This window comes from Camarhynchus parvulus, chromosome 1, assembly GCF_901933205.1.
Source record: "Camarhynchus parvulus chromosome 1, STF_HiC, whole genome shotgun sequence".
NCBI lineage: Eukaryota > Metazoa > Chordata > Aves > Passeriformes > Thraupidae > Camarhynchus > Camarhynchus parvulus.
This window is the reverse complement of record NC_044571.1, coordinates 73321432-73343323: the sequence shown is the minus strand read 5'-3', so window position 1 is coordinate 73343323 and position 21892 is coordinate 73321432. Positions and strand designations below refer to the sequence as shown.

At 38.6% G+C, this 21892-nt stretch overlaps 1 protein-coding gene across 1 annotated transcript in view; it reads left to right on the top strand.

Moving 5' to 3' along the window:
- The first annotated feature begins 886 nt into the window (after nucleotides 1–886).
- The window catches only part of LOC115903072 (probable ATP-dependent RNA helicase DDX10), a 61831-nt gene continuing 40825 nt past the window's right edge, over nucleotides 887–21892 (top strand). The window contains exons 1-4 of the mRNA XM_030947219.1: nucleotides 887–958; nucleotides 4693–4806; nucleotides 6999–7160; nucleotides 21176–21232. Of these exons, the coding sequence (XP_030803079.1) occupies nucleotides 887–958; nucleotides 4693–4806; nucleotides 6999–7160; nucleotides 21176–21232 (405 nt within the window). The remainder of the gene's footprint in view (nucleotides 959–4692; nucleotides 4807–6998; nucleotides 7161–21175; nucleotides 21233–21892) is intronic.

Here is a 21892-nt window from a genome sequence, read left to right as displayed (position 1 = left end):
GGGCAAAATGTACCTGCTGGCGAGCAGCAGGTAGCCTCTTCTTGTTGACAGAGAGGGGTGTGTGCACCAGCTGGTGCTTAAACTGCTGCTTGCAACTTGAGTTCAAATGCAGAATTCCTTTGGTATCTTAACAGCAACTGAAAACCTGAACCCAGATCACCCATGCTGTTTTGTTTGGATCAATGGCTTACCTGGTGGAATAATTGAGCTTTAGAAAGGGATTTACTGAGGTAAATAGTAGTTGAGCAGGACCTGCAATGAGCTGATCAGGGTGGACAACAGTTGTGCCCTCTCAGCTCACTCTGAAATGCCCAGGCCCGTGGCTTGCTCTGGCACTAGAAGCAGGGTCTACTTGTCAGTAGAAACCCTCTGTTTGCTTTTATCTGCTGATGTGATCATACTTCTGCCTGCACAGCCTGTGACCCCAGATTCCAGTGTTCACTGGGCAGAGAGGAGTCAGGACTCCTGCTACCTTTGTATTCTCTACAGAACTTAAGGTTAACAACTGACAGGGAATCTTCTGGCAACCTCCAGCAGTTGGTGGTGCCTGCTGCTGTGGTGAACTCTTAGTGAAGAAAAAAGGTGAAGCCCTAGAGAATGTCAGTCTGCTGCTTGTCCGTGCTCAAGTATCTCCCAGTACAAGAGATGAAAATGGGAAATGAGAAAGCAGAGTGGCATGAACACACAGGGAACCAAGGGTTAGCACTGAAGATTAGGAAAGCCTGAGGTCTCATATCCAGTGGTGTTTCACTTTTTAAATAGATGAATCAGACTCCTGCTCGATGGGAAATTCATGTTTCAAATGTGAGGTCAAAGCAAAGACAGGCAGCGGCATTAGAAATTTGGATGAGGGGGTCACAGGGTGTCATGGGTCGTTGAGGAGGCCATGAGCTCAGATGGATTTAAACAACTCATCCTGCATCAAGACTTAAGCCACTTGGAGAAACATCTGGCAGAGGTATGTTCAATATAAAACAACAGGGAGTAAGAGGCTCTTAGACTGTGGGGAATAGATCCTTTGAAAGATGCTGCTGGAGACACATGGAGCGAAAGGGTTAAGTGACAGAAGAAGGACACTTTAAGATTATGTAGGGACTCCAGAAGAATGTGAAAGAGATCCCCAGAAGTGAATCAAAGCAGCATGTATGGGACCCCACAGTAGCCCCAGAACTCTGTACACTCCATGGCTGATCAACCTGACTCTTACCCTGGACTATGTATTCTCCCCCTTGGAACAGGGAAGCTATGTCAGAAACCACTGCCTAACGCACCAAAGGTCCCTTCTTCTACTGCTGAATACTAAAGTCAAGTAGTTTGAAAAAATTTGCCTACATCTGTGATGAAAATGTTTTGATATCTGAGCCCATCTGGTCTTAAACTGTGAGTCAGTCAGAGTGTCTCTGAAGCTGAAGGAGCCTTGATAGCCATCAACTTTTAAGTGTGCTCAGAAAGCTAAACTACCAGTGTAGTGGTGGACCCTGACTGGATGCCTGGCACCCACCAAAACCTCTCTGTCATGCCCTTCTACAGCTGGACAGGGAAGAGAGAAGATATAACGAACGGTTCGTGGGTTGAAATAAGGACCAGGAGAGATCACCCAACAAATGTCATCACAAGCCAAACAGACTTAAATTAGAGATATTAATTAAAGTTATTGTTAACAAAATCAGAGCAGGATAATGAGTAGTAATATCAGACCTTTAAAACACCTTCCCTGTACCCCTGCTTCTCCGCTCTACCTCCTCCTCCCCAGTAGCACAGAGAGACAGGGAATGGGGATTGTGGTCAGTTCATCACATGGTGTTCCTGCCACTGCTTAGGGAAAGGAGTCCTTCCCTTGCTTCTGTGTGGGGTCCCTCCCATGGGAGACAGTTCTCCATGAGCTTGTCCAATGTGAATCCATCCCATAGGCAACAGTTCCCTGTGAACTGCTGCAGTGTGGGTCAGTCCTTCAAGGGCAGGCTGCTCCAGCATGGGTCACAGGTCCTACCAGGAAACCCGCTCCAGCATGGGCTCCTCTCTCCATGGGTCTGCAGGTCCTTGCCAGGAGCCTGTTCCAGCATGGGCCTCCCATGGGGTCACAGCCCTCTGTCAGGCATCCCCCTGCTCTGGTGTGGATCTCCTCCATGGGCTCCAGGTGGATTTCTGCATCCCATGGGTCCTCTAGGGGCTGCAGGGGCACAGCTGCCTCCCCGTGGTCTGTGCCATGGGCTGCAGAGGATTCTCAGCTCAGTGCCTGGAGCACCTCCAGCCCCTCCTTCTGCCCTGACCTTGGTGTCTGCAGGGCTGTTCCTCTCACGAGTTCTCACTGCCCTCTCCTCTGGCTGCAGTTACATCTGTGCCATAACTTCCTACTTGAATATGTTATCACAGAGGCTTTACCATCACTTCTGATGGGCCCTTGGCTGGCAGCACGTTCATCTTGGAGCCAGCTGGCACTGACCCTGCTGGACGTGGGGAAAGCTTCTGGCAGCTTCTCATGGAAGGCACCCTTGCAGCCCTCCTGGTACCAAAAGCTGGCCATGCAAACCCAATGCAGTGCCCTAATAAAAACCACAGTTTAATTATCTAAAGAGTGTGTAATGTTTTATACTCATGCTTTTTTTTCTGTAAGTTTTAAAAAATTTGGATCCCTTTGTGTAATGCTACACAAGGAATATTATAAATCTGCCGGACTCGCTGATATGATAGCATAGTGATCCTACACTATGCTTTTTGAGTCTATAGTGAGAGAATTTAGCTTCGCATTTTTTTTCTTCTCCTCCTCTTGTTCCTTCTATTTGTTGGAAATTTTGTACTATCCCATTTTTTTTCCATGCAACTTGACTGTATCAAACTCAGAGGAAGGAGGGGGGAACAAGGTACAACTGGAAACATTGCCTACCTGTGCATGTAAAGACAGCTCATTGGATATTTGTGCTCCTTAGCTGGGAAAACCCTTTTTAAGGAATGTAAACAGCTGAAATTCACAGTTAAATACAATTTTGCAAAGTACTGGTGTACCAATTTCAATCTTACAGTAATTGTTTTATAGTAGCATATTATGCTGATACCAATAATACTGGCAGTACTGAAATAAAGGTCTGTTTATTAAAAAAAGAAAGCCAAAAGCAGCTGCTGAAAGAAAATGCTGTGGTAGTGAATAGTATTGTCCCACCACCTTGAATTACATCTCTCTTTAAATTCTTCCTCTGGACAGCTCCTGTTGTTCTACTAAGTAGTCTGTATTTTGACAGAAGGGTTTTGTGCTAATGCAGCATCTGAAACAATTTGTTTGTAGGGTAAGCAGCAGTAATGAGCACAGCTTTCTGAGCTGTTACAGATGCACCTAACCTGTGGTAGCTGCACAATGTAGCAAAAATCATTTGACAATATTGAGGACAAAAGTGCTGCTACTGTTACTGTTTTCTATAATAGATATGGTCATTACTTGATATCACAGGCAGTAGCTGTCACAAGCCATTTTTCCTGTTAGAAGGACTGTAATTTTTCTCTTTTATAGTTCATATTTCAGTGCATTAGTGTGCTGACCATAATGACAATGACTTTCTGAGTTAGTTTTTTTTTTTGCTTCTTTTTATGGTAGATTTTGTATAGAATGTGGAAACTGATTAAAATGACCAAAATAAAGAATGAAAGTGAGAAAAAGTTCAGTTTTTTCTTTTTCTTTCTTGTTGCTTTGACTGCTTTCTGTTATTTATTAGAAGTTGAGACAGTTTAGTGACTGTTTTTCAGGCACTTTTCTTCCCAGTAGTGGAGAGATTGCAGTCTTTATGGGATGATGAATGAGTTGTGGGCCTTCTCCTATGGAGTCTCCACATATTCCCTCTGAATATTTTTGCTATAAATAGTTTTGTAATGTCAGTTACTGCTTAAAATGTCCTCTGTGTATTGTGCCCTGGTAGATGTTCAAACACATTCAGCCTTTTTTCTTGAAAGGAGATTTCTGGGAAGAAGAGTTGGGGGTGGTGAATCTCCACATTCTTTAGTTCCTTGATGTTGCCACTAGGTGAGTGCCTTGGGGAAACATAGATTGGCCATCTGTGGATTTCACTGTTTCTGTGGATTCATTCATTAGTTGCTCTGGAGTCTTCATCACTTTTTCTCCCTACTTTCTTTTATGATGCTAGTAACTTTTGTGATATTTAAATGGTATTTAATTCTAAACACCTCCTGGATGTTCTGCAAGAGACAAAGTTATGAAGTAGGAGTATTCTTGCATGGCCACTTGTGGCATTCATTGACACACAGATAGCTCAGCCTGGTTTACTGTGGTGCCTGGGACAATGTGATGGCAAGTGAGATGAAACTGGTCTCTGATCAGTTGTAGTTACTGGCTTCAAGTCCGTTTTACTGGATTTCTTGTCTGATGAGGCTTGCTAACAGCATAAGCTAGTGAATCTGGTGTCCTTGTCTTTAAAAGATTAGTGAGATTTGAATGAGCCAGGTGTCCTGGCGCTGGCAGAATTTAAATTATGCTAAATTTTTATTAGAGTAAATGAATTTCTGATGATGCACCCTGCTTAAAGTGCTTTTATGAAAAGGTTCGCGGGCTGATTTTTACTGGAAATGATTCTTACTCATGTTTTAGGAATTAAATTTTCATACATCTAATTACTTTTAAGAAAGTTTGAAGTATATACTCTATGACTAGTAAAAAACTCATAAGAAACCTTACTGTCTTTTATGCAGACCACATCAAAATTAAAGATGAAGAAAAAAGCAACTAAGACCCAAGAAGCCAAAAAAATCTTGAAGAAGAAATTTAAAGTTAACACAAAAATAGTTTTTACTGAAGATGGAGAGGTAAGATCACTTAAAAGTAATTGCATTTTGGTGGGAATTGAAGTTGTAGTTTCTATAAAGTCAAAAATGTACTTTATATCTGTATAAAAAGAGACGCTTCTGAAAAATGCGTGGTATTTGTAATTGGCTTACCTTTTGCAGAAGAGTTCAGCTTCCATTTAGAATTGAGTTCCAGCGAGAAAAAGAGAAATGTTGAGCACTGACCTTTTTTCATCTTTGTATGTGTAAGATACTTGTATGAGAGCTATAAGTGGATGTACAGAACTGTATCTTTTCTGCCTATTATCTTCAGTTTCAGGTGGAATCAAGAGCTTGGGTTTTTTTCTCACAGAAATGTAAAACAATTTTCCTGTAGCTGTTTGCCAAAGCTCCCACAAGTCTTGAGTTAATGTACTGGAATTAAAAGAAGACCCTGGTTTTCTTCCCAGCATTCACTATTTTGAGATTAAAAGTTTTGTTAGAAAAGCTAAGGAAGTACCAAATTTTGGCCTACTGGTGCTGGTGTAGCAGCGCTTGGAAATTTGCCAGTTATTTGATTTGTTCTTTTAGTAGAGCAATAGAAAAAATTATTGACTTTATACTAAAAGGAACTATTGTGGATGCTAGTCATTCTAGGGCTTCCCTGTGGAAATAACCTCACTAGCAAGTGTCCACATTCCATGGACTTTTCTGTAACTTCATTTCACAGCTTCAGATGCTGTGCATGGTGTTTTTCCATTTCCAGCACTAAGATAAAAGTAGGGTGGGTTTTTTCCCGTCTTTATAATAATTTCAGTAAGGCATAAAGAGAGGTCACCTTTACAAATATATAATTTGCTTTTTTTCTGACAAAATAAAGCCTTTTATATTACAGCTGAAGGGAGTGTAGCCATATGCATAATTACTAACATTAGGCAGAATGTAAAAGGTTTTAGAGGTTGCCCCATTGACTGAAAACAGTGTCAGATATTTTTAGATATTCAGAAGCTGTTGTCTCAACTTAAAATTCATATGCAAATGTTCTAGGTATCTATGCAATGAAGCAAAACGGAGGAAGAATGGAGAGAGAAACAAATCACAAAGATTGTAGTTTGAAAAGCAATACAATATAAAAGGGATGACATTTAAAGAAACACAAAATTTGCATCTGTGGATGTTCTTGTTTTTTTTCTCCCTGAGCTGTGTAAAATTGTGCATTGAAATTTTACTGTTCTATTCCACATGCTTCTCTTTGATAAAGTCCTCTAAAAATGTATCTTTCTAGAAAATACAACTGCACAAACTCAATTTTACAAAAGGATGTGAAACAATGGGTTGGATTTATCTGTACCTGTTAAATAAACAGCCTGTGTGCATTAGGGAGTCCTAAATGTGTTTGGTTTTGCATTTGTACTGAAAAGCATTCTATATTTTCTGCCATGTACTTTCCTTTCAAGAGTTAGTACTCTACCAATCCATGAGCAAGAATGATTTTACGAAGACTTTCCCTTGAAGGTGTGTGCTCATACCACGGGGTGTAAGCTACTAGGTCATAAGATAGATGGGGATATTTTTGGTGAATATATAGTCTTTGTCTTGAATTCAGAGTTTCAGATATTTAAGGGAAGCTGGATGTGTTCAGTGTGTCATCCATCCAACATTTCATCAGCATGAATCATCAAACATTTCCAGTACAGTCTTAGAACAATAATCAAAAAACCCTTCCATGTCTGTTCTCCTTGCTTCCCTCAAAACATGAATCTGCAGTCTTTTTTTTTTTTTTTTGTGTGTGTGTGTGTGTTCTGGAATAAAGACTTGTCCAATTTTTGTCTTGGTTAATATGTTGGAATGTTGATTGTTTATGTGAAAGGTACTGTTTAGATTTACTCACTTCTTTTTCTGAGAGTCGTTTCTTGAGAGCAAGTAGTTTTTTCTCCTCAGATGAATAGCAGGATTAGAAATTACTTGTTCTAGTCAGGAAAGAGGACAAAATAAGGGAAGAGATTGAAGTGAGTTCACTAAAAAATAATGTGATCTAATGGAGACACTTACTTTAAAAAAATAATTTTAAGCTGAATGTGGTGTTAAATAAGGTTCATTAATTTGTTTCCTTTGCAGATGACTTTTTTATTTGGTGTTAAAAAATAATGTATTGGAATATTTAAGACACCAAAAGTGTGATGTGGAAAAAATGGTTCTAACCATTATTTTTCTTGCTGGCATCTCTAATTCAGTTAGTGCAGCAGTGGCCACCTGTGCAGAAATCCAATTTGGCACAAGCGGATGAGGAAGATGATGCCAATGGTATCAACCTAGATAAAGCCAAAGAAATCCTGCGTGAAGAAGACAAATTTGACAAAGAAGAATATAGGAAGAAAGTAAAGGAAAAACATAGGGTAAGTTAATTTCTACCTCAATTACTGAAGTACAGAAGTACTGTGCTGTGGATTGCTCAGTGAGGAAAAATACTTAAATACATTGTGAAATAAGTGTAGTACAAGTTCATTTAAGTTCTTCAGTTTTATTCAGGACTACACTGCTCACAGGAAGACTTTTAATTGCTGGATAGCACAAAGCCTTATTCAGCATTAAGTGTTGGTAACAGTGGAATTTTATTTACAACTTTAATGTTTGGTGAATTTAGTAAGAGTATCTTAAAGCAGTGTTCACTGGAAGGGTTTGTTTCACCAAAAGAAAGTATTATTACTCATATGCGCTCTAAAACCTGCTGGCAGTGGAAGGCATCTCTGAAATGTCTTCACACTACCATTTGCTCAACATTTAGTGTCACATTTCAGCTAGGCCAAAGTGTTAACTTTTTGTGTTAGTGTGCTTAGGACTATCAGAATTTACTTAATGAATTACTCAAACTACGTTATATGATTTTGGCTGTGACTTGAAAAGATCAGTATCTGCAGCCTGGCTTCTCCCTGGTGTTTAAAACCCTTTAAAAGTTGCAGACCACAAGTTTTCCACCTACTTCTCTATTATTTGTTATGGACGAAAGCAAGGTTTTCTGACCTTGCTGTGTACCTGTCGTATAGAAAACAGCTGTGTCTTTGAGCTCAGGGGTCATTCTGTTAGTGATTGTGAGATGGATATGGCATTCTCCAGATAATGGACGGTTGTAAGATTCCAGGACTATATGTTGTTAAAAGCTGATTTATACTCAAAGCTTCAAATTTACAAAGTGTTAGAAAGTGTTGTTTTATTGTCCTGTTCTGTAAATGCTGACTTAATTTAGTTTGACTTTCTATTGATTGTAAGTTAGTGCAAGATCTTCCAGTGTTTGTGAGGGTTTGAATTTGAACAAAATAATTTGGAAGGAATTTGTGAAAGCTTCAGGTCATGTTTTGGCTATGAAGTATCCTAGCTAATGGCAAAGCATACTTCACACATTTAATTAGAGTCTGCTCGTCTAGTCCTGTTGCAGTCGTTTGACAAATACAAAAAATCTCACATCATTTTTAGCAAAGGGTTCCAGTTGATAGGAGGTGAAAAGAAAGCATGTTTGCTGTGCTCTAAGTGGAATAATAGTCAAGTTTACAGAAAACAATGCAATCAGATTTCAAGGATGCACTTAATGAATAGGGGAGGAGAGAATGATTCTATGACTTTGCAGTCAATCTCTTATTCTCTAGCAGATTCATAAACTTTGAGTAGCACCATTGTAGGTTTGACATCAGACTTCAGTGATAAAATACTTCATCTCTTGGTCTGTTAGCACAGCTTCATTGTTATAGTGCAGAGGGAAACAAATGATGTTGACCACATATTTCCCTGCACTGAAGAAAAATACTTAAACTGTGGAGATACTATGAAAAGAGAATGCCTCTTTTCAAAACTGAGACAGACAAAATTAACAGACTGGCCACATCAATGTCATTGGGTTTTTTTTAATTATGGAAAGTGTCATACATGAAGCTTCTTGGAGATTAGTGCATGTGTATTTTCACATTCCACCTATTATCCTTTATGAAATGAAATAAAATAAAAAAATGATAGTATAAAAAAGAAGGAAATAGATTAAAAAAATATAAGAAGACTTCTGTTTGACATCCTGTGAAATTATTGTCTAGTATTAAGGGCTGCCATTCAGTCATTGCATGACTGACACACATCTGACATTGTTCAGATTTTTTATTTGAAACTTTACAGTTTGAGGTGAAAAATACTTCAAATGTAAATTCTGTGTACATAATGAAGTATTCAGTTACCTGACTGTCATTTAATTTTTGGAATAGTCTTATAACAGTTTAGAATTATAACATCCAAATTTAAATAAGATGAAACTTGCAAAGAAAGAAAGGGCAGGAAGGTGATAGGTGTTACTCTGGTAGAACCTCATTTGCTGTCCCATTGTCTCACTAACCTTTGTGGTTAAAGATGAATCTCTCTCCCCACTACAAAAGACATTCAGGATACCAATTCATTTCATGTATTAATTAATACAGGCTATATAAGGTAAGGCTGACATACAGATTGATTCTCTTGCTCTTCCTTATTACAAAGTCATTCATTTATGTTTGGGGTTCTTGACAGTCAACTGTTGCTGCTCAGGAAACAGCTGCAGTAGTAATTATAGGGAAAATATGCTAAGCCCTGCTCTTTTGTCTCATCCAAGGAGAGACAGGCATACCTCCTTCTTTTTGGATCGTCTTTAACTGGTCCTGTGACCAGAAGACGCCTTCTTCCAGTGATTCATGAAGAACCTACATAGTTACTAGCTAGAGAAGATACTACTCAATTTTTTCATTACCAGAAAATGTGTAATTTTTAAAATTCACACTGTAGGGGGAAGTTCTATGGCATAATTCAGAAATCATAGGTAAGTGTCATAGATAAACATTATTTTAGCCATTTCAGTCATTGTTTTTTCACTGATGTTTTTGGAATTTATTGTGTTGTTAATGGACAAGTCATTTGACCTTCATTAATGAAAGAATGCCAGGGGAAAATTTGAACTGCCTCACGATAAAAGTGAGCTACGTGGCCATTTTCCAAGTGACTTCCCAATGGTATTTAAAATTTTTCCCACCTCATAAGGTTTCCCTTCCCAAAAGATAATTGCTCAGCAGCAGATACTAGTTGAGTCTGGATCTTTGGCTAACATCTCAGTGATATAAAGAAGAAGAACTATGCAAGTCTGTGTATCATGACTATGCTGTGGAAGCCTGATCAGGTGCCTGATGATTGTCTGAATTTGTTATTAAAAGTTTGGTTGTTTATGTAAGCCTGACAGGCAAGTGGTCTAAGTTATTTCTTGCCCTCATTTGGAGTGAGAGGGTGAAACCTAAAAGATAAATATTCAAGTGTGTTACCAGTAAAGGATGTGAGAGCAGTAAAAAGACTGGGAGACTTTATTTTCATGACTTTGGATTTCGTGTAAGTGTGTATGTCTTAGTGCCCTTTCTTGTGTCATTGAAAGAGGAGCTTTTTAAAGTCACATACTTTAATCCCATCTTATATATCCCTTTGTTGGCATTCAGCAGAACCCTTTATACAAAGTCCTAAATCCATCACTTGTGACTGTCATTGCTTCTTTTTAAATCCTCTGTGCTTCATTGTGAGCCAAAATACATCATGTCATAACATGAACTTTGTTATCTGACCTGTCCTTTCTGCAGTAATGCTAATTATTTAATTCCTATCTTTCTTTAAATTTCCTTCCTGCAAGCAGATTGCTGAAGACCTTTTTCATTTGACATGTTCCAATATCAGATGTGACATCTCTGTTTCTTGATTTTCTGACTTAGCTGCTGAATTCTCCAACAACTCTCTTTTTCCTAGCTTTTTGAAAAAGCTATGGCTACATCTTTACTTTGTGCTTTTGGTTAACATTTTCATCAACTCAACTTTCTTCTGTTCCTTCACTTACATCAAGTTTCAGATATATCTTAATTCATATTTCCTCTTTGTAATTCCTTTTCTTCCCTACTGCAGCTGATACCTCGTTGAGTTTCCTGGGGGGTGTGTGTGTGTGGCAGTTGTTTGTTTGTTTTTTTGGGGTTTTTTTTCCTTTAAATCAAGTTTTGAAACATGCTAAATCTATTAAAGTTATTAGGATTAGAAGACCACTAGAGAAAAATGCATTTTCTTTCTAATTTATCAAATGTAGCAGTCTGATACTTGGTTATTTACATATAATCATGAAGTCCCCTCAAGCTTAATGTGTGTTAATAAGTCTCTACATTGGCTTTGAAATGGTGACTTATAATAACAAAACAATTTACAGAAGGCTATAAATGCAGATGTTATTTCATCAGGCTTTTTTTATCTACAGGTGGGTTCAGGTTTTGATTTAGATAATGAGTAGGAAAAGCAGTGTTTTCATAAAACTTGTACTTTTATAGGTCATCTTCAATTGAGAATCCCTTTCTTAAGGTTTCTGCAGTATAATCTTGAAGATTAGAGGTCTCTGGGAAAAAAGTGAACTTCTTAAAATCAAAACATCTCTAAAATAGCTTTTTTTAAGGGAATATGGCACATAAGCTTATTGTGAACTTTCCTTGCAAAACTGTTTCTGATGAAGAACAAAACTATTCAGAAGTATCCACAGGCCATTGCTTTTAAATCCATTTGTGAATGTAATTTAAATGAGCACAGTTTCCTGTATGATCAGAAAAATGTTTTGATGCATTCATGAGATGCTCGGATTAGAGGAGTTGTGTGTTGCAGCGCCTTAAGGCTTGTGGCAACTTGCAAAGCATCTGCATTATAATTAGGTTTCCTTCATGAGTCTCACATTTTATTATCCTCTCCTTGCTCTGCAGATATGGAAGAACTGAAAATCAGATGGATAGAAGTAAATAAAACTCTGAGGTATAATTGTAGTGTAATTATTACTTACTGAAGTTTTGGAAGCATAGTAAGTTTTAGTGGTTGAGCACAAGGGAAGGACAGTAACACTGATCAAGTTGATGTGAAAAGAATTCTGCATTAATTGGCTATTTAATGAAAGCCATTTGAAATGTGTATAATGTTATAAACAACAATAAAGGGAAAAGTGAAGAAACTATTCAGAACATGTTTTGGCACTCCATTTTTCAAGTTTTCAACTGAAAATGCAGTGTTGTTATGAGGAAAATAGTGGCAGAGAGGGATTCATCTCACTTCTTAATAACCTCTCTTTCCCTGTACTAACTCAAGCTCAGAAAAATGCCCATTGGCAATGAAGAAAAAATGAATAGGAGCCTTATTTCTTAACTCTCTTTCCCACCAGTAAGATATGCTGTGAATTTTGAATGGTTAGTGTGAGAAGAAAGCTAGAATATTTTTTAAAATATACTTTTATTTGGGCAGTATTAGTAGAAGTCAAGCAGAGACTGTCTTCAGGGGTCTGATACTGCAAGATGCAGTATTTCTGTACCTCCCTGGAAGACCTTAAACAAATATATTTATAGAGAGATGACTCAGTTAGACTGCGGGTGACGGGGGATCTTTCAGAAGGTACTGCACTGTACCACAAGTTTGTATTTTAAATATAATATATATTTTGTATTTTTGAGGCTCCTTGCACAATCTTCCTGGGATACTGATGTTGCTCTAAGGAATCTGGAGATATTTTGTGGCCCTTGTGCCACTGAAATGATCTAGATTTGTACCACTTGGTGTTTAGGGCTGTATGTTCTCAAAGTTTTGCTTATGCTGTTCTTAGTTCAGTAGAAAATACAGAATTATTTTAGAAACTGTACTGAAACAGAATACCACTCTTCAGTTTGTCTCCTGTGCCCTAAATGCATTTGTTAGTGGGATAGTGCATGATTTTAATGAGGAGGAAACACTGCAATGTTTCACCCTTTGTGTGTTTGCTCTCCCAAATATTATTACTCTACTAACTGTTTCCAAGGCTAAAAGAGAAAATTCTTTGTACCAGACTTAGGTAAGGACTATAATAAAATAAATAGCTTTCATTTTCACAAAGAATATATTGAATTATGATTAAAATTCATTTTTGGAAATGGGAGATTGCAGACTGGTAAGGGACCCAAATCCCATGGGACCCAAATCCCATGGGTTTGAACTCAGGCAGTTTCATCTGCAGGTGTTTTTGATGAAGCCTGCTGCTGTTCCAGGCTGCAGAGCGAGCCCCCTGCGCGTGTATTGCACAGAGGGGCACACACAAGGCGCACTCTGGATATCCACAGAGACAAGAGAGGCTGCACTCACATAAACATGCGCGGCACAGGCAGCACAAGCTTATTTCTTCTTGTTGACTGATAAGGGCTGATGTTCACCAGCAGGACTAAGCAGATCTCACTCCTTTGATTGATAAGCACACTCACCAACACATTAAATAGTAGAGTGGATCCTAAATATGTCTCATTTCATACCTACATCATAGGGCCCTTGTGTAGTCACTGACCTTGGGTTTTTCCTCATGCTGGTCGTTCTGCTCAGTCTCATAGTACCTTTCAAATGCTCCATTTTAAGTTTGCTCTTTCCCATGAGGCTGATAAGCATAGATAACCTGCTTTCTCTTTTTCTTACTGGTTAGAAAGTTCTGTGTGCATCTTCCCAAGATTGTGCTTGTGTGCTTTCTTTAGTGTTCATCTGTCAGTGACTTATGAGTTCGCGTCTTTTGCTACTGTCTGCCTTACTGCTCATTAGGGTTAGAGTATTTCCTATTCACTTCAGTGCTTTTTCTCCTTCTTGTCTTTGTCTCCATTGAACAGGCTATCATTGCAACCTGAACTTTTACGTTCAGGTATCCCTACCATCAGTGTGTCGCTGGGACTTCTTCCTTCAGCAGCCCCATTCCAAATGGAACTCTAGGCTCCGCCTCCCTGCTTTTGCAAGTGATTTCTGTCGATGGCAGAGTAGTTATGATTTAAACATGTTTGGTTTATAGTTTTATAAAATAATTCTGAAAGTTGTAGTGTGTTGTAAGAAATCGTTGAATAACATATATCATGCTCAAGAAATGGAAAAGACTCCGCAGGGATTTTTTTTATTTTATAAAATAGATGTTATATAACACAAGCCGTTCAGTATGGTTGAGTATAAATGCTCTCATGAAAAACAGTATTTTTAGTTTGAAATCAGTCATTAGATTAATTCTAAAAGAAAGTTGCATCATATTTCCAAGGAAGTAATCTGAATGGGTAAAAAATTTGCGACGAAGGATTATGGTCTTTATTAAATAAAGCGCCTGAATAGTCCTGCACTTTGAGGTGGAATTTGTCAGATGACCATGTGTACAGTTGGTTTAATGTGGTGCTGGCTGAGAATGATAAAATTCTCTCATGTAAAGAGTATGCCAGCGTAGGAGCGAAATATAAAGGGAAGGAGGTTACTGCTGAGAGGAGTGCTCAGCTGAACAGCAAAGAAGTATAGATGGAGAGATGTGTAAAATAAATCAGGGAGTATTACTTTGTTAGAAAGCCTGTCTGAGCTCTTCCATAGCATTTGTGTGCAGGCAGTGCTGCTGTTATGCTCCAGATGCACAGCTATTAAGATAAGGGGGATGGACACTGAGAAGTGGGTTGAGAAGCATCCTGTTTCAGCCTTAGCAGCAGCATCCATCTGGTCTCCCTGTGGTGCCAGTGGAGGCAAGGGCTTGCTTGTTTATCTTTCACTTCAACAGCTGAATGGGCTACACTTAGAGCTTGAAGTGTCCTTGGATGTTTTCTGAGAGTCTTGCAGCAAAATCAGAGTTCTTGACCTCATTTTATTGATGTGAAAAATAAGAAAACGAGATCACAGGTGACAGAATATTCTGAGTTGAAAGGGACCCACAAGGACTATTGAATCCAGCTCTGAAGTGAATGGTCCATATGGCAATTGATCCCACAACTTTGATGTTACTAGCACCAGGCTCCAACCAGCTGGTTTGTGTACACACTAGTCAGATGAATGCCGGGAGGACACAGCTGTGGGTGAAGGCAGACGTAGTTCAGGCATAACCTTAAAGTGGGCCTTTACCAGCCCTAGTGCTGTAAGGGAGCTTCCATGCCAGGCTGCTTGTCCTGCTGAAGGATGTACTGGAACAACAGCCCAAAATGCTGACCTCTGTGTGCAAGGCTCTGTGAGGCAGCCTGGCAGCTTCTGGCCGGAGCTGCACCCTTTGCTAGCTGAGGATCCCAGTAGTGCTGGGTGCCTGCATGAGCAGGCACAGATACGTGAGGGACCTCTCTGCCTTCTCTCAGAAGCTCTGGGCTTTGTGGTTTGCGGAACCCAACCCTAGGCATAACCCTAAGCCTAGGCAGAGCAGTAGAAGCAGCCTTGGGCTAAGGCTGGCTCAGAGGAGAAAGGTGTGGAGGGAGCCTTGTTGTGGCAGTTCTGTGTTCCCCTTGACATGTCTTTTGCAGCTGCAGTGTGCTTGGAGCCCTGGGCTTTGTAGTTTTCCTTGTGTTTGATCTGGGTGTTTCCTTATGGGTGGCTGCATTAAGACAGCTCCGGAACCTGTGACCTCTGTCGATAATGAATTTTCCGCTGGCATCATCCCGTCAAAGGCTAAAGCAGCCACAAAATTGCCAATTTTCCTCTATTTTTCTCTGGAATATACTAGCATGGTTTACAGTGTGGCTTCCATTGATTTTTTGTTAAAATTTTAGTTCACAGCTTTAAACATTACTTTTAATCATTAACTAACTAGTTCGCTATCTACCTTCATTCATCATGTAATTCTGTTGTAGCTCTATTTTGAATTAGTGCTACCTTTATCTTGCACCGTATGTGTTTGTGTGTGTGTAGGTTCAGTCCCACCACTCTCAACAGTAAACAATTTCTTTGTAATCTTCAATCTGAACTAATCTAAATCTCTTTCAGTTTAAAGCCTTTACCCCTTGTCCTGCCCAATACATGCCATTGTAAAAAGTTCGTTTCCAGCTGACTGACTGGAAGGCCACAATTAGGCTTCCCAGAGCCTTCTCTTCTCCAGGCTGAATACTCTGAACTCTCTTAGCCTGTCTTCGATTGAGAGTTGTTCTGGCTCACAGATCACCTTCATTGACCTCCTCTGTACCAACTCCAGCAGGTCCCTGTCCTCCCTGTGCTGGGGCCCCAGAGCTGATGCAGCTCTGCAGGTGGGCTCTGAGCAGAGCAGAGGGGCAGAATCCCCTCCCTGGCCCTGCTGCCCGCCACTGGATGCAGCCCAGGACACGTTTGGCTTTCTGGGCTGTGGGAGCACACTGACAGCTCATGGCCAGCCTCTCATCCATGTACATATTTAAACCAACTCACTTAAAAGCTTCAGAAAAACTTCCATATCCTTAAAATTTACTCACTGTGTTCAGGTCTAAGTGGAGAAAGGAATCCTTTTGATCTTTGTCCACTGGTTTCTTGTGTTGGTTTTGTTACAAGAATGTCCTTTTAAGGGTCAGTTTCTGCTAGCTTCTGTTTTCTTCTTTTTAATGAGAATGCCTTTTTTCCACTGCCTCTAAGACTTCTTCCAGTTCTTGTTTAATGATTAAGATTGTCCATGTGCTGTTTTTCTCATGCCTTTGATGCCTACTCTGTGTTGCCTTAAATTGGTGATTACTAGGTATTTCAGTTTCCCTGCCTTTAAATAAACGTCAGCTTTACCAGATGAGGCTTATATCATTATGTCTATGTACCTTATCGCTTGATGAGATCATTTAATAGGTTTCTAAAACCAAACATTGAGATTAAAAAAAACCTCACAAGAAAACAAACACAAAACAATGACAATGGTTTTGCTTTTTTTTCCTGAAGGTATTAAGATTTATTTAATAGTTACCAAAATTGTAGTTAACTTCCAGATTTTTTTAAAAAATAGTATTCAAAGAAATACTAATAAGTTTATTCAGTTCAGTGCTTGAGTTAGGAATGTTAGTTTGTTTTGGAATGTTTGTTAGGAATGTTAGTTGGAGAAGTGCTTGCATGTAGATGGTTTTCTAGTTTCTGTAAGGAGAAATATTAAGCTACATAGCAATATAAATGTAGCAATGAGCCATGAGCATAGAAACAATTCAAGTTTAGTGTGAAATCTTGGAGAAGAAAATTGTGGGAAACACATTTATTAAGTCAGTTTTCTGAGCACATTTGTGTTTCAAAATTCTGGTGGAAACCAGCTCTTGACTATTGCAATGCCACTGTATGAGAGCTGCTCTGAATTTTTGAACAACTCTGTGTTTTCTGCAGCACAACTGTCTGAGTTTAGCTGTGTCCCACTAAAATGACAAAAGGCAGTTGGATACCAAGACAAGGTTCCACTATTGACCAACATGTATTTGCAAATGACAGCCAGATTTTTCCAGGCAATGGAGTGATTTGTTCCAGAACTTGGTCACCTGTGAGGATGTGTTGTGTGGTAGACCATTACCTCAGCTGTTAAATAGAATGGGTTGGTAGCTCCAAATTATGGCATTAGTATGTAAAGGAATAGTTACTAAAAATCTAGTGTTAAAATGATGGATCAAAACCTGAGCGAGTTCTTGAGTATTTAAATAAAAAGACTTCAGAGAACTCAGATAAGCATGAAATTTTTCCAGGAAATAGATTTGCCACAGGCTTTTTTAATGCTCTCAGAGCTCAATATGCCGTAATACGCATTAGTTTTTTTGAGTGAAACTTTTATTTGCCTTCAGGTAAGGAAACATAAGAGGTCAGTGAAATTTTAGGGTGGAAAAACAGCAGCTGAAAGAATTTATTGAATGTAAATCTGACCTATGCATCAGTTCTTTAAAAGAAAGAAAGGAGACTTTTATTGTACAAATTTTCTACAACTCAGAAAAGCTAAAAGAAAAATTACTGTGTGAAACAAAGCTGTTCATAATAGAAATATCAGAAATAAACACTGTATTTTTTTATATTGCAGTAAACCCTTTGTACAATGTAAAATTAACTCCTAAATATAGAAAGAAGAGGGTTCAAGGAGGAGGGGATTTCCTTTGGGAGGAAAGATCTCTCAGTATTGCTGGACTTAATTTTTTTGTTACTAAAAACTTGGGATTTAAGCTCTCTATTAATGTGTCTTTCACATATTCCTGACCTCACCAGCTAGAGAGAGCTGCCATGCTACTGTTAATTATTTTTTTGCCTCAAGTTGAGAACGTGGAATGAAAATGTTAGAACATTTATTTAAGTGCGTTGGAGTTTTAAGAATTAAATGAGTTTTTGTTTTAAAACCCAGCAGTAGAAGGAGGGGGAGATTAAATGTGAAAAGAAGCCAGTGTCAGACTTCTTAATTTCATGGTTAAGAACAGTGAGTATTTCTTCCACATATTAGACACAGGTTTATCCATGGTTTGGGCTCCTTTTAGGCAGAGCTGTTTCTGTTGTCAGTTCTATTGCAAAAAAGTTAGAAAGTTTGGAACTCTTCTTTAAAGCCAAGTGATTTAGCCATATTACATGTTGATGACTAAAAATTTTCATCTCTTTGATTACTGAGGTTCTAACCATCCTTTTCAAATAGCTTTGTAAGAGTGAAGGAAAAAAGATAATTTGCAGTAAATTCGAAAAGCTGTCCAAGACGATCTCTGAGCTGTATATACTATAAATGAAAAACTAAATGAAAAGAATATAATACTAGCCAGTGTGAGTTTGTAAAAATTAGATGTATAGTGAGTTATATGTTTTTGTCAGAGCAGAACTTTGTTTGTAAATACATCTGTGGAATACACTGAAATCTCTACATGGCTTTTCGCTTGAGTGTTCTGATTAGTAAATTAACATGTCACAAATTAAATGGACCAGAACCTCTGACAATGGCCGTAAGTTAAAACAAGAGATTCAGCATGGATTTATGGGGAATTTTTCTGTGTGAGAGCAGTCAGGCTGTGGCACGGGCTGGCCAGAGATGATGTGCAGTCTCCAGCCTTGGGATTTTGGCATGGCTGGATGAAGCCCTGTGCAGCATGACCTTACCTCAGAGCTGACTCTTCTGTGAGCAGGAAGTTGAACCAGAGACCTCCTGGTGTTTTTCCAGTTGGAATGATCCTGTGACCCTGTGAATGGCCAGTGTTGTTCAGAGTGTGTTAGTGTCAAGCAGCAGAAGCAGCCTGATGGGGACATTGGCTTCTGAAATGCACTCCTAGCTCCAGCTCGGGGCCAGCATACATGCACCCTCTGCAAAATCTGCTCTTGTTTTTCACTGGCAGGGATCCAAACCCTTTCTCCCCTCTGTTTGGGAAAAAAAAAGCAGGTCTTGACAGCATCTCCTGGTGATTGCCTCTCTGTCTTGTTTTTCTCTTGTGCTCCTTATTTCAGTCTCTGGACCTATTAACTTTAGAATCTTTTTGTGTCTTCACTGACCTTTAGAGACTACAGTTTATAATGCTGCCTGTGTATTCCTCTTCTGTGTCCTTATGTCAGTCTTCTTTCATAGCTGTCCTCTCAGGGCTCTGTTATAATTCCCTTGAGCAGGAACTTTGCTGCTATATTTGCTCAAGCCTGTAGCTGTAGTTAAAACACCAACATTTCATACACCATGGAATTTTTCTATCAGAATTTTTCTATCCAAAATTTTCTAAACTGTCCCAGTCAAAAGCTGCTTTATAACATATGGTGTATTACTTTCTGCCTATGTTCTCTCTGGTTTTGAGGGGTTAAGTTTGAATATTACAACAGTTTTAGCAGAAAAATGAGAGAAACCCAGTGGTTCCCTCAAAGAATGGAGAATGTGCAGCTAAACCATATGGAGTGGAAGAAATGGAAAACTTTAATGAATAATTAGAAAAGTGTAAGTAAAAGGGATCAGAAACATATATAAATTTGACTTGGGAGAGAAGGAATCATAGCGTGGATGATCATGTTATGACCATGTTGTATAGGACTACTTTGTTGGAGGAACTGCATGTAGACCAGACATTACTTGGTCCTGGTGGCTTTTCTTGTCACATATGATGCACATGTGGCCTTAAATGCCATTTTTTTTCTCCCTCTCTTTTTTTTTCTTTTTTTAATTACATTTTTTATATACTTTAACACACCTAAAATAATAATACAGCTATGTTGTATCTGTCTGCAGTAGTGTGTTTTTTGTTGTTGTTTTTTTTTTTTAGTTTCACAGCATGCATTAAAGGCCCTGGTATGTAACCCTGAGTGTATTGAGTTGTTTGAGTCAGACAGCTTTGCACAAAGCATTGGGGAATAGTTTAATTTTGATTTGGAGAGAACAGGTTGACTTACACAGAAAGGGATTTTGAAAATAAGCTAACACTTCTGTAGTGTGGGCAATTGGGAGACTAGAAAATGGCACATACCTGGCAAATGTCTCAAAAGGCCCTGGATTTAGACACCAACTTTGAAAATCTTGGTGGCTGTGTTCTCTTTTTCCCATGCCTGCTGTCAAACACTGCTTTTCTGAACAACTTTGTGTGATACCTGCCTATATGTTTTAGCAGCATCATTGTGGTGAAATGGGACCAAGACTACTGAAGCTGTAGCTTTCTCCTTACTCCCATGAGTGAGCTGATATGTAACTGCAATTCAGCCTTCTCTGTGCTCAAGTGCTGACCCTGGACTGATGTTAATGTCTCCTTTTATGTGGACTTGAGTCTAAATGTGCTGATGCCAGGGTGGCCTGTATTGCTCAGAGAAACTGAGTTGTATTTCAGAAACATTTTTATGCTAGCATAAAAGAGGTTCAATACCAATGTCATCAGGATCACTAAGATAAGAACAGGGAGCCATGTGCTTTTCTAGAGGATGTGCTCTCAGTTGAATTTCTATCTTTTCCACAGGAAATAAAGAATTTAAGGGATGTTCAATTACAAGGACCTGACAGTATAAATATAGAGAGAATACTTTAGTTGGTGTAATAATAAACAAAACAAGCAGCAATAAATGTCATTTGATTTAAATACCTTGGGCACTTCTGTATACTGACAGATCTAGCAGGCGGCTTTGGATGAGTTTTATCTGCATTTAGGTAATTTTCCTGTAGCAGAATCTTTTTGGTTAAGAGAGCTTTGTTATGGTTTCTGAATCAATGCAATTACTAAGCAGATGCTTTTGTAAAGTGTTTGTTGGTAATGGACATATGAAAGGGAGAAGATGTTTTAGCTTTCACTTCCCAGTTACTTAAGCAATTCTGAAGCTAGGAAAATTTTTATTTTAGTTTGTTAAGTGGATTTTATTTCATTTTAAGTCACTGAGAAATAAGAAAAATTGGATATCTTAGTATCATTTTAGCTACCTTATTTTACAAATACTAGCTCTGTTAAATTACTGAGCTGCATTATTCCTTCAAGAGTAACAAGTCTTGATAAAATATGAGCTTCAATCATTCTTGTAGTTTTATGATTTCCTTTAAGAACAAGAAGAATGAATAGTGTCTCATTCAGATCTTTCATTTATTGTTTTCAATAACATGTAGGGTGAATACCACTAGTCTAATGTGTACATTAAAAATACCTGGATGGTTCAACATTAATCTTAAAATATTAAAGAAAAATAAGAACAGTGCAGGAGTTTGCTTTAAAACTGTACATCTTGTTTGTTTCAGGAGAAGAGGCTAAAAGAAAAAGCAGCAAGGAGAGAAGCCAGGAATAAGAATGCACAGGTAAGGGGTTTTGTTGTTTTGATCAAGCTACTGGTTGAGGTTTGAAATGCTTTTTAAATTATTTCATTCCTTTCTTTAATAAGCAGTGTTGTGATTAGCTGCTCTTTAAAGGCATTTCCTGTTTGCTTGTCTTTTCTTACTCCCTTCCTCTGATGTGGTTGTAATAACTTGGTACAGAAGGATTCCGATAAAGCATGAATATATATGTTTGTGTGTGTATAAATATCAAAAAATGTGTGGAAGCCTTTTGGAATTTCATCCTCTTCATTATGTATATCAGGTGAGTAGCAATTTCAGCTGAAGTATTGATGCCATTTTTTTCTCTGACTTGGGTCATGTTTATGATTTGTAGGCAGTGAGATTATTTTTTGTGTGCCAAATCTTGCTCTGACCTTTTTCTGCCGAACTTCTTTTTAAACAGCAAGTATTTACCTTGAAGTTCATTCCTTCCTCTCATTATCCCAGACAAAACCCGTGCTATCCTTTTCTTCATGTATATGTTACTAATTTCCAAGAAGCTGTTCTGTTTTTCATGTTGCTTGGTTTGCAATAAACTGAGGTTTCGTTCAGCTGCAGTGATTTCTGGAATATGGACATGGGGATGTGTGACACTGCATCTACTTTTGCTACACATGAATAGTTACAGTTTCTTCTTGACAG